The sequence below is a fragment of the Eschrichtius robustus genome, chromosome 19 (assembly GCF_028021215.1).
Source record: "Eschrichtius robustus isolate mEscRob2 chromosome 19, mEscRob2.pri, whole genome shotgun sequence".
Classification (NCBI taxonomy): domain Eukaryota; kingdom Metazoa; phylum Chordata; class Mammalia; order Artiodactyla; family Eschrichtiidae; genus Eschrichtius; species Eschrichtius robustus.
This window is the reverse complement of record NC_090842.1, coordinates 68,168,592-68,181,428: the sequence shown is the minus strand read 5'-3', so window position 1 is coordinate 68,181,428 and position 12,837 is coordinate 68,168,592. Positions and strand designations below refer to the sequence as shown.

Genomic DNA, 12,837 nt, shown 5'->3' with positions numbered 1-12,837 from the left:
AAACCCCAGACCCATGACCCCTGCCCTTGCCCTTGCCAGGTTCCATGGCACTCGCTCTCCCCAAATCACGCACTGGGCCTTGGAAGCCACTCTAGGAGGCAGGCATTGCCAACACTCCCCTTGGATGTTGGGGGCCTGGAGACTTGGGGAGGAGATAGAGCTGTCTGAGTCCATCCGACACCTGAGAGCAGTGCTGGGGTTCACACCCGGGCCATCTGGGTCCCCAGCCCAGACACTAACTGCTCTGGTCTCCTGTCCATAGGGAGCAGCTGTGGTGTCACGATGCTACCTCTCAGCACCATCGAGGGCCAGGAAACGGAGGAGGTGCAGACCAAGCCGCCCGAGAAAGGAGGTGAGACACACATGGGGTGGAAAACTGTGGGCAGTTGGGAGTGGGGAGGGTCTCCAGGGTAAGGCTAATGGGGAAGTATTGACCCTGAAGACTGATCCCAACCCCAAATATCTCCCACTGGCTCTTCCTGGGAAGGGAGTGCCCTGAAGGGCTCCCAGGATGGAACCCCGAGAATCACCTCGTGTCAGTAGGTCCTGTCACTGCCCTGCTCAGACCCGTCAGAGATCTCCTGAGAGCTGAATGAATTTAGGCTCCTTTCTGTGGCCTGGACACCCCTGTTGTCTTACCCCAGCCCCTTCACTCACTGACATTCCCAGTCTGTTCCCTGTGGGTCTTCAGGATGCAATTTAAGGCATGTCTGCAGGTGCTGCTGTGCAACCTCCAGCAAGTGTTCTAACCTCTCTGTGCCTTGGTTTCCTCATCTCTAAAGTAGGATGATGAGAGTAGCCACTTCAGAGAGTTACTATGAAGAACCAAGAAAGATAATACGTGTAAAATACTTAAATGCATCCCTGGCACAAAGCAAGTACTCCACATATATTAGCTCTTGTCAATGGTTTCATGATGAAGATTTTATTATTATTGAGTTTCTCAAGCCTCAGAGGGCAAGATGGCCTCATGCCTCTTTCCTCCTCCCTCAGTCCTGCTTTCTGAGAACCCTGATGATCCACCAAAGAAGCCCATCAGAATGAAGGGAACAATGTTATTCAGGGTCCTGCCGTTCTGTCCTGTGGTAAGTCTGCTTGTTTCCTCCCTTTGGCCAGAGGCCCCTGGGTTCTGAGAAGTCAGGTACATCCACCACCATCTCTGCCCAGCAGAGACCCTTGGGTGGCTGGGTGCCCCTTTGTCCATCTTTCATCCCGGATGTGGCCCCATCTTGTGGGGGATAGTTTTCCTTGAAGATGCTGCCCTCTTTCCTGCCTTCTTTTCTTTCCTACTTCCTGCCTCTGCTCCAATGTCACCTCCTCCATGAAGCTTCCCTTGCTCACTTTTTCTCCATTTCTCTCCAACCCCCTTGCCTTGCTGAAGTTTTTCCAGAGTAATTATTGCTACCTGAGAGCGTACCTGTATCTGTGTGTTCATCATCTGTCTCCCCTACTAGAGTAGTTCTTGGGGGCAGGAAACTCCTCTGTTCTTCAATGACATACCCCTGTGTGTAGAACAGATGTAACCAGCGGTAAGCACTGTATACACATGAGCTGATTAAATGGAGGAATGAATTAGGGAACGGTCCCTGCTGAGGCAGGCAGCTGTGGCTTTGTCCACCTGGATACCATTCCTCCTTCTCCTACTAACACCCTTGATTTTTCTTGGGGGACCACCTGTCTCCATGCACTATGGATGGATCTGATCCCATCCTCAGACCAGCTCCAGGTATGCCCCTGACCAATCAGAGGCAGCAATGCCAAGGTTCCCTATGATTGGTTCCAGGCTGGGCAGGTGACTCAGCCTTAGCCACTGAGGCATCTGCTCTGTCTCTGGGATTCTTAACAGGTGGGAGCGGAGTTTTTGGAGCGGCCCTGATGGGGAGCCAGAGGTGCCGCGGGGAGAGGTCAGGGGAGGCACAGGGTCAGGATGCTCTCAAGAACGCCTTTCCTATTAGAGCCTGCAGCAGTCCCAGGGAGGACTCTCTAGAAATCTTATTAGAAAAAAAATTTAAGAGTCACAGATTTTACAAAGCAGTACAAAGATCATCCTAATTCACCAGTTGTTAACACTTTTTCTATTTGCATGTTTTCTCATATATATATAATATACATTATATATAATATACATATGTATTCCTCAGTATGCATGGCCTTAGAAATAGAATATTCTCTTTGGTAAGTGTGAGACTGCTGTAACCTTTGGGCTTTTAACTCTTACATGCACTTTCACCTAATCTAATGTCCATATTCCTGGTTTGTTAGTTTAATACCTAACGTCTTTTTGACGTTCTTTTTCCTCTTAACACAAGGTCTCCTCTAGGTTTCTTAGTAATGTCTTTAGTCTCTTTAAGCTGGAAAATCCCCTCAGCCCTTCTTTGCCTCTTATAACACTGACGATTTTGAAGACCAGAGTCACACCCTGCCCCATATTGATGGCTTTTTACTTTGTTGTTTCTGTTGTTGTTTTGACGCTTTCCCCCTAATGAGATTCAGGGTAAGCTATGATGTCTTCAATACCACCTAAGTGATGCCCTGTCCTTCTCAGGACATCACATCTAGATGCACATGAGGTTTTGCATGTGAGAAGGAATTCAGGTATAATTTTCTTGCTCTGCAACACAGTAATCACTAACTAACTGCATGAGGCTACTTCAATGTAAATGAATCAATCTTAAAAAAAATTCAAAACACGGTTTCTCAGCCGCTCAGGGCAGGTTTAAGTGGCCAGATGTGGCCAGTGCCTACCTCACTGGACAGTGCAGATACAGAATATTTCCATGGTCACAGAAGGGTCTGTCTCAGGACTGGGTTAGATCTCTTAAGTTATCAGAATTATCACAGAGCATAGCCCCCAGAAAGTGAGGTTGTGGGCTTGGTGCTGTGAGAGACTGAAGAAGCACAGCCAGATGGAACATCTTATCAATGGCTCTTGGAGACTCTTGGCTCCATGCACGGTCCTCTGGGCAGTTTGAGTCTCAGGGTGGCCAGTGCCCTGCCCGCAGGACAACCCCTCTGCCTGGGGCAGATTAAACAGTCGGTTACTGATAACGTTGGATAAATGCTTACATTTCCTGGGCACTTTGCACCTGTCAGGTATGGAGCTGAACCCTTTATATAGATGATCTCGTGTAACCTTCACCAGAGTCCAAGAAATAGGAACTAATGTGATCCCCAATGTATAGGAGAGAAACCCAAGGCTCATGAGAGCTTTTATAAGGTTGTTATTTCAAATTTTGTACATAATCAAGACTCAGTGGCTATTTTTATATTACACTCTTTCAACTCTCAGGATCCATATCTTCATAAAGTATTTCTTTTTTAAAAGAAAAACAACAAAGTGTATCTGTTCACATTTCTGCCCAAACTGCCCTTTTGCCAGAGAGCAGCTTGGCTTCCTCTACTGCAGGAGCTGGCACAGAAAATTCTCTAGGTCAGGAGTGGGCAGACTCTGGCCATGCAGCCCACAGCCTGTAGTGTGAATAAGGGCTCATTAGCACAGCCACGTCCATCCTTAGGTAGAGTCTGGGCTGCTTTCCTGCAAAGTCCAGTAGCTGTGACACAGACCTGATGGTGCACAAAGGCTAAACTATTCGCTGTGACATCCTTGACAACAAAGGTGACTGATCTTGCTTTGAATAGATGCCAGACTGAAATCAATACGGGTGAAAGTGTGAGAATGTTTAGAAAAAGGAGGGAAACTCTTGAACTACTGTGAGTGTGATACAGTATATAAAAGATATTTTGTGTTTGGGTCCAGTGTACATGCTACATACATGTCTTTCTAGGTGTGTGCGGCATATATTTCCTCATATTCAAATAAGAAGTTTAGAAACAGTACTTACCCTTATTACCTGCATAACTGATTCTCATTCTGTTAAAACCTGCCCATGGCGACCTCCTAAATTGGTTCCTCTAACGAATGAGGCCCCCAACCGTCCCCCCTAAAACTAAAATTACAGCCAACACTCAGATACCTGTGCTGGTGTCAGAGACTGTTTTAACCACCTGACTTGTGTTTGGGGCCGGGGATGGCGGGGGGTGCTTTGCGTGACGCTTAGCGACTCAGCTCTGTTCATTCCTGCGAGTTTGTCCACAGATTCCCTGGACATCTTCGGAGCCAGCGCTACCCGGGCGCCAAGGACAAGCACTGAGCAAGCCCGCCCGCTCCTGCCCAGCGGCCCAGCCAGAACCCGGGTCCGGAGGTCAGTCCCGCGGCTGCAGCTCCGAAGGGTGTGCGCCATGGGGCGGAGGCGCAGCGCGGGGCGGGGGTCGGCGGGACGGCGCTGCGGGGTCTCCGCGGGGAGGGCGGCGCGCCCAGGGAGGACGCGCGGGTGAATTCTGGGGAGTGGGGCGCAGGACCTGCTGTCTAGGAGCCCCTGAGACCCGATGGTGCGCGCGGTGGGGCCCCTTGAGGAGCCCGCGTCTCCCCTGAGGGCGGTCGGGACGCTCAGGTCCTCGTGAGCCGCGGGGCGACTCCTGGTCCGAGGATTTCTCTGGCCACTGGGAGGAGGGAAGAGTGGAGGGGACAGAGGAGGCTGGGGTGTCAGTAGTAGGGGTGGCGGGGACTCCGTCCAGGACAGGTGGAGGAGGCGCCCGGGTCCTGGTCTCGAGATTTTAGGAAGTAGGAGGGGCAGACGGGGGACTCTGTAGTTGGATGGAGGAGGCGGGAGGTATGGGGGCTGGTCTGCACACCTGAGAGGCCAGTTAGGTGTCAGGGGTTCGGTTATCTCACTGGCCGAATAAAAACATAGGAACATTACTTTGGGGGGAGTCCATAGAGCATGCCTTTTAGGGGTGAGGAGGAGCGGGGAGCCCCTCCGGAAAGGTTTGGGGGTTCACTAAGAACGAATAAGAAGACTTGCAGATGAGAAGGGCGCTTGGAGAACAGCTTTTGAGCCTCCAGCGCCTCTGTGCGCCTGCGTGCTGCGGGTGGGAGCAGGAAACCTGTTTGGGGCGCGCATCTTTGAGGGGCAGCCTCGGGGGGTTGGGCCCTGATTGTCAGCCAGAGGGAAATTGTGTGGGAGGGTGATGTGTAATTTCAGCTGGTGCATCTGCAGTTTTGTGTCTCCCGAGTGTGTGTGTGTGTGTGTGTGTGTGTGTGTGTGTGTGTGTGTGTGCGTGCATGTGCAGGATTGCCTGTGAATGGGGCGTTCAGTACTGACGAGCAGGTCTGCCTGCTTGAGTAGTGGGGGTCTCAGATTTCCCTTGATGTGTCTGCAGATGTCGGTGTGTCGTTATGCCCTGGTTTCCTCAGTGTTCATCTGAAAATGTGCATTTCTGTGTGTGTGTACCTGGCCGGCTGGTCCCACTATATGATGCACCTTATATTTGCACGATTATGGGTGACAGTCTGTGATGGTTCTTAAGCATCTTAAAAAGGCTTCGAAGAAGAGGTTTGACTCTAAGTTACCAGATAGTGTGTCCTGAGTGTGTGTGTGTGTATTTAATCATATTTAATCCTCATGTTTAATCATTTATTTTCCTCATTTTCATGGACGGGAAAGCTGACAGCACACGAGGTTAAAAAACCCCTGAATCGGGGCTTGCCAGGTAAAATACAGGATGCTTACTTCAATTTGAATTTAAGACAAATAATGAATTACCTTTTAGTATAAGTATGTTCCAAATATTTCATGGGACTTGCCTATACTTAAACATAATTTAGAAAACTAAGTAAAAAATGACTTTTTATGTAGACATGCCCCAGGCAGTGTTCGGATATGCTTATACTAAAAAATGATTTGTGTATCTGAAATTCAAATCTCAGTTTGCTGTGTATTTGTTGTAATGTCGTTTTGTTAAATCTGGCAAACTTAATCCTTGAAATCTCTTGACTAGTGACTGGCAGCCTGGAACCCCCCACAGCCGACCCCTTCCAGACACACTGGTCCAAGCCCTGCCCAGGGTAAAGCTGGGGTGGAGGCGGGGTCCCAGGACCCCACAGCTGAGCCTGCTGCTAGGCACCGTTGCAGCAGTGCTGGCCCCTCCCCAGGGGCTGTGGTGAGGGGTCTGTGGACCGGTCCCCTCATCTTCACAGCAGTCCTGAGAGGCAATCACTTAAGCATCCTGTACCAGAATGGGTCCCAAGGCCAGGGAAGTGAGGTCCTGGTCTGAACCACTTGGTCAAGCTGCAATGTAGCCTTAGGACAGCCCTGAAATACAGCACTGGTAATGCTAACCATGAGTGCACTTATTTAGTGCCTGCTGTATATGCCAGACACCACAGGCCCTTTTGATATCCAGTTAACTGACATTCACCTTCAGGGTCCCAGCTTTTTGTGTCAAGATATTTCTTCTTTTTCTTAAAGGGGCATAAACACCAGACCCATGGTCCCTGCCCTTGCCCTTGCCAGGTGCCATGCCAAATGCTCTCCCCAGATCACGCACTGGGCCTTGGAAGCCACTCTAGGAGGGAGGCATTGCCAACACTTCCCCTTGGATGTTGGGGACCTGGAGACTTGGGGAGGAGATAGAACTGTCTGACTCCATCCGACACCTGAGAGCAGTGCTGGGGTTCACACCCAGGCCATCTGGGTCCCCAGCCCAGGCATTGACTGCTCTGGTCTCCTGTCCATAGGGAGCACCTGTGGTGTCACGATGCTACCTCTCAGCACCATCGAGGGCCAGGAAACGGAGGAGGTGCAGACCAAGCCGCCCGAGAAAGGAGGTGAGACACACACGGAGTGGAAAACTGTGTGCAGGTGGCAGTGGGGAGGGTCTGCAGGGCACGGCTGATGAGGAAGGGCTGACCCTGAAGCCTGATCCCAACCCCAAATATCTCCCACTGGCTCTTCCTGGGGAGGGAGGGCCCTGAGGGGCACCCAGGATGGAACATCCCCGACATCCCCTCATGTCAGTGGGTCCTGTCTCTCCCCTGCTCAGAGCCTGCAGGGGTGTCTCCTGGGTCTCCTGGGAGCTGGAATCAATCTAGGCTCCTCTCTGTGATCTGGTCACCTGCCTGGACTGGCCCTGCATCCAGTTGCCAGGTCTAGGGGCTACGAGGTCATTTGTTTGGGATATGATGGAGGCCTGACCCAAGGATTTAGCTGAGGGGATAGGCAGGAGTGGGGTAGGTTGTGGAGCCTGCTGGTGGCTTGGCCTCATGAGTGAGGGATGCTGGGTCTGTTGTCATGTTTCCTTTCTGAAACATCTTACTTTGCAATAATTTTATATTCACAAGAAGTTGCCATAATAGTACATAGAAGTTCCATGGACACTTCATCCCATTTCCCCCAGTATTTTTATTTTATATGATGATAGTACAACATCAAAACTAGCCCATGGATATTGGCACAATCCATGTGTGTTTTTACTTGTATTTCATCACATCTATAGCTGTGTGTAACCATCATACAAAACAAGATACAGGCCACTTTTTTAGCCAGCTACTCCCTTACCAGAGGTGGCTACTTTCCAGCTTCTTGTCCAATCTTCCAGAATGTTCTATGCCCACGCATACAGACAAGGTTGTGTATGTATCTGTTACTATGCATTCATGTCTGATGTCCTGTGTGTACTGTATATGCCACTGCCAGTTCCCATTTTGTCTTGTTTCATTTAATTCTGACCTGGCACTTAGTATCTTCCAGTCACCGTCCCAATGCTTTCCAAGCACCCAATCACTGGTGCTTCACAACTCTGTGAGGTAAGGAGAGTGATTACCCCATTCTGCAGATGGGAAATCTGAGGGGTGAAAAGGATGAATGATTAGCTCATGCTGGGACTTGAAGCGTCTGGCCTCGGGGTCTTTGACCTTAAGCCCTGTGTCTCCTGTCCATCTTGGGGACTCTTCCTCACAAGATGACAAGTTTGTGTTCCAGCTGCCTGGCATTCCATGGTCTGTCTGTCCTGTACTGTAGTTTATTTAACCTGGTTCCTGCAGGTGGCCGTTCGGGTTATTCCCAGTCTTTGAGGAAAACAATAAATGCAAGTAGAAATAAGATTATAGTTGGGTCATATTGCACACAGGGGAGTATATCCAGGACAATATGTCTAAAGGGGGGAATGGCTGCATCAGAGGAGGATGTGCATTTGTAATTTGGTGACTTTGACTGAATGGTCCTCCATAGAGAGGCGGATTTCCATTCCCAGCAGGAGTGTAGGAGTTTCTAAGAAAATATCTGGATTTGTTGGTAGCTTTCAAATATCAGGAGATTTCACTCTAAATCAAGACATCTGTCTTCTGTGGGGAAACTAGACAACTTTCTGGAGAGGCATCCCCACAGGCAGCTGCATATCAGCTATCCCTTCCTCCTGGACACGGGCTCCCCAGGCTGCCACCATGTCCAGAGCCCCCTGTTGTCTTACCCCAGCCCCTTCACTCACTGACATTCCCTCTCTGTTCCCTGTGGGCCTTCGGGATGCAATTTAATGCATGTCTGCAGGCACTGTGTGCAACCTCCAGCAAGTGTCCTAACCTCTGTGCCTTGGTTTCCTCATCTCTAAAATGGGATGATGATAGTAGCCATCTCAGAGGGTTATTATGAACAATCAATTAAGCTATGATGTGTAAAATACTTAAAAGAGTGCCTGACACATAGCAAGTACTCAACACATGTTAGTCCTTGTCAATGATTTTATGATGAAGATCTTATTATTATTGAGTTTCTCAAGCCTCAGAGGGCAAAATGGCCTCATGAGTCTTTCCTCCTCTCTCAGCCCTGCTTTCTGAGAACCCTGATGAGCCACGAAAGAAGTCCACTGGAATGAAGGGAAGACTGTCATTCAGAGTCCTGCCGATCTGTCCCATGGTAAGCCTTCTTGTTTCCTCCCTTCAACCAGAAGCCCCTGGATTCTGAGAGCTCAGGCACATCTGCCAGCCTCTCTGCCCAGCAGAGACGCTTGGGTGGCTGGGTGCCCCTGTTCCCCCAAGGATGTGGCCCCATCCTCTGGGGGATGGTTTTCCTTGAGGATGCTGCCCTCTTTCCTGCCTCCTTCTCTTTCCTAATCCCTGCCTCTGCTCCAATGTCACCTCCTCCATGAAGCCTCCCTTGGACACTTCCTCCCCATCTGGATCTAACACCCTGCCTTGCTGAATTTTTTTCAGAGTAATTATTGCTACCTGAGAGCATACCTTCTATCTGTGTGTTCATCATCTGTCTTCCCTACTACAGTAGTTCTGTGGGGGCGGGGGGCGGGGGCAGGAACCTGTTCTGTTGTTCAATGACATATCCCTGTGCATAGAACAGATGTAACCAGCGGTAGGCACTGTACGTAGGTGGGCTGATTAAATGGAGGAATGAATTAGGGAACGGTCCCTGCTGAGGCAGGCAGCTGTGGATTTGTCCACCTGGACACCATTCCTCCTCCTTCTGCTAAGACCCTTGATTTTTCTTGAGGGACCGCCTGTCTGTATGCACCTTGGATGGATCTGATCCCATCCTCAGACCAGCTCCAGGTATGCCCGTGACCAATCAGAGCTGGCAATGCCAAGGTTCCCCATGATTGGTTCCCGGCTGGGCACGTTGACTCAACCTTGGCCAATAAGGCATGTGCTCTGTCTCTGGGATTCTTAACAGGCAGGAGCGGAGCTTGGAGCGGCCCTGATGGGGAACCAGCGGAGCCACGGGGAGAGGTCAGGGGAGGCACAGGGTCAGGATGCTCGCAAGAACGCCTTTCCTATTAGAGCCTGCAGCAGTGCCAGGGAGGACTCTTTTAAAAATCTTCTTATTAGAAAATAATATGACAATCAAAGATTTAAAAAAAAAAACAGTACAAAGATCATCCAAATTCACCGATTGTTATCATGTTTTCTATTTTCATGTTTTCTCATATTATATATATTCATATATATTCCTATAGGAATATATATATATAAAACTCTTCTCCCCTGTGTATCACCTTAGAAATAGAATATTCTCTTATCCAACTGTTGGCATGTTTTCACCTCTGGGCTTTTAACCCTGATACACACTTTCGTCACATCTGCTGTCCATATTCCAGGTTTGTTAATTTACTACATACTGTCTGCTTGGTGTTCTTTTTCCTCCTACGCAAGGTCCTGTGTAAGGACAGGTATAGTGCTTAGTAATGTATCTTTAGTCTCTTTAAGCTGGAAAATCCCCTCCGTCTTTCTTTGCCTCTTATGACACTGACGAGTCTGAAGATCAGAGTCACACCTCCTACAATGTCGATTGCTTTTTTGGTTCTGTTTCGTTTCATTTCTTTGCTTGTTTGTTTTTTACGCTGTCCCCCTAATGACATTCAGGATAAGCTATGACCTCTGGAATATCACCTAAGTGATGCCCTGCCCTTCTCAGGACATCACATCTAGATGCACCCTAGGTCTGTCTGCCATCGTTGGTGATACGAATTTTGATCCACTCAGCTGAGATGCTTGTCCCTTTTCTCCACTGAATACTTTCTGATTTTTGTTTTCCCCATGCAACTAACTAATGAGATATCAGTGGGGAGACACTGTAGATGAACCAAATAATCTAGAAACAGAGAGCATTCTGATTGGTTCATTTCGGGTCCTGTGCTCACCAATGAACCAATCATCAGCTTAGGAGATGAGAACCCTAAAACTCTCAACCTGGGCCACATGCCCATGGGCGGTAGAAGTTCCCTACCTGTCCCCAACCACAAGAACAGAAGTATGGGGTGAGGCAGCTATTCTCAACCACAGGCAGTTTATCCCCCAGGTTACACCTTCAGTGTCTGGAAAATTTTTCTTTGTCACAGCTAAAGGGATGGTGCTGCTGGCACATGGTGGGTAGAGGCCAGAGAAGATGCTTAACATCCTGCAATGTACAGGATGCCCCCCTGACTACAAAGAATGATCTGACCCCAAAATGTCACTAGTGTGACACTAACGTTCTCTTCTTTCTTCTCTGTTCTCTGTCCTTCCAGCCAAGTGTTTGCTTCACCTATTACTTGGAACCAGATGACTCTGACTCTGATTCCCAATTTCCTCCTGAACCTTCGAAACCTGACCCAAATTGCACCTTTGTGCCTCTGCCTGTGTTAGAGTTTCGTGAAATCAAGGTGTGTGAATGTCCCCTGTGCTGTCTCAGCTTTGTCACTGCTTCCTAATACCTGAGCTCCCTCTGCTTCCTGCTCTTGCCTCAGCACCCTGGAATCATGCATGCTGGGCTACTGTGATGTAAAATCCCCAAATACAGCTGCTTAAATAAACCGAACTTGATGTCTCTCTCATAGCTGTGGTCTGTGTGTAAAACTCCACCGGCCGGGATGTTGCATTCCCGTCGAGTTGGGCAGCCAAGGTCCTTTGACCTTGGTGCTCTGCGCCACGTGGCTGGAGAGGGCTCACCCCCCACATCCCGTCCACATTGTGGCTCAGGGGAAGGGGAGGAGGATGAGGGAAGGGGAAGACACACTTTAGGGCTTCAAAGGGCAACTCCTACAAGATGCCCAGATCACTTTTCCTTAAACCTCATTGGCCAGAACATAGTCACATGACCGCATCTAGCTGCAAGAGATGCTGGAAAGTGTAGTCCTGTGCTCACCTAATAGCTTCTATTATTACAGCAAAGGAGAATGGATATTGTGTCCACCACTGACCAGGTCTGTTATGTTAATTTAGCCCTGGCACCAGGCTATGAATACATGAGTGAATAAATGTATTCTTCAATTCTGTATCTCTCTCCCATTGACTAGGATCTCCTCCATTTTTACACAAATATTTAGAATGATGAACCTTCGAGCACTGACCATGTGGTAGGCACTGAGCTAATGTCTTTACACATTTTGATCCACTTAATTCTCACAACCATATGGCTGGTTCTGTTATTATACATCTTTCCAAGATAAGAGAACAGAGGCACAGAGAGTTCATGTCACTTGCTTCAGGTCACACAGATCATAAGTAGCCAAGCCAAGATTCAAACCCAGGCAGGCTGGCTCCAGAGTCTATGCCCTTATCCATCATGGTAATAACCTCACACATGTGGACACTGGGACTTTCCCAGATGGTCACACAAGTGTGAGTGGAAGAGCACCTTCCAACATTCATACCTTCCAAGATTCATAGCATCCATTCACTTACCTCTTCAGATATTGCGTAAATACTTGGAATATGCATGTAACACTTATCTTTAGACACAGTAATGCCACTTAACTACAACAACAACAAAATCCACAGAAATTGTCGATTGAAGTAAAAATGCACAATGTGAGAGCTGTGAGTTTCAGTTTATTTGGGGACTTACTGAGGACTATAGCCCAGGAAGCAGCCTCTCAGAGAGCTCTGAGGAACTGCTCCAAACGGTAGGTAGGAGGTCAGTTTCTGTGTGATTTTGGAGAAGGGGTCCATGCAGTCAAGTACACACCTCATTACACGGCTACTGTTGGTTGGGACGAACGGACATATCAGTTAATGTGTTTAGTGCTTTTCTAAGTATGGGAGAATCAAAGAATCTTGGGTTATATTATTTTCTCCTGAACATATCTAATGTCTGAGGTGTAACCAAACCCAGGTTTGGCCACTTGCCGCTCATAAGCTAATAATTAAAGAGGCAAGTGTCAATAGAAAGGAAAGGTGCCTTAATCAGGAAAGCTGACAATCTGGGGAGATGGTGGACTCATGTCCAGGGACCAACCCCAAAGATTCTGTTCAGCCTTGACAGTTTTAAAAGGAAAAAATGGAGGAATCTCAGTGAATCATCGAGGCAGGAGGTTGGGTTCTGCATCATTCTCCATTGCATGCAGAACTGGCTGAGTCTCTCTTCAGATGTTATCTTGCCCACGTGATCTGCCTGCAGGATTGCTTAGGGGCGCTACTGGGGGTAGAGAGCTAGTCATACTTCTTTTTATCTAGGAAAAGAATCGACAGGTTAGACAAGGCATGATGTGCATTCAGGAGAGCATAAGTCAGGA

General features: G+C 48.6%; 1 protein-coding gene across 1 annotated transcript; it reads left to right on the top strand.

The window, feature by feature from the left end:
• The first annotated feature begins 266 nt into the window (after window positions 1-266).
• LOC137753842 (uncharacterized) lies at window positions 267-11,088 on the top strand. The gene is made up of 6 exons (XM_068529226.1): window positions 267-352; window positions 994-1,085; window positions 4,097-4,202; window positions 6,578-6,667; window positions 8,659-8,750; window positions 10,852-11,088. Exons 1-6 carry the CDS (start codon window positions 283-285, stop codon window positions 11,032-11,034), a joined length of 633 nt encoding a protein of 210 aa, XP_068385327.1. The 5' UTR covers window positions 267-282; the 3' UTR covers window positions 11,035-11,088.
• The last annotated feature ends 1,749 nt before the right edge of the window (window positions 11,089-12,837 follow it).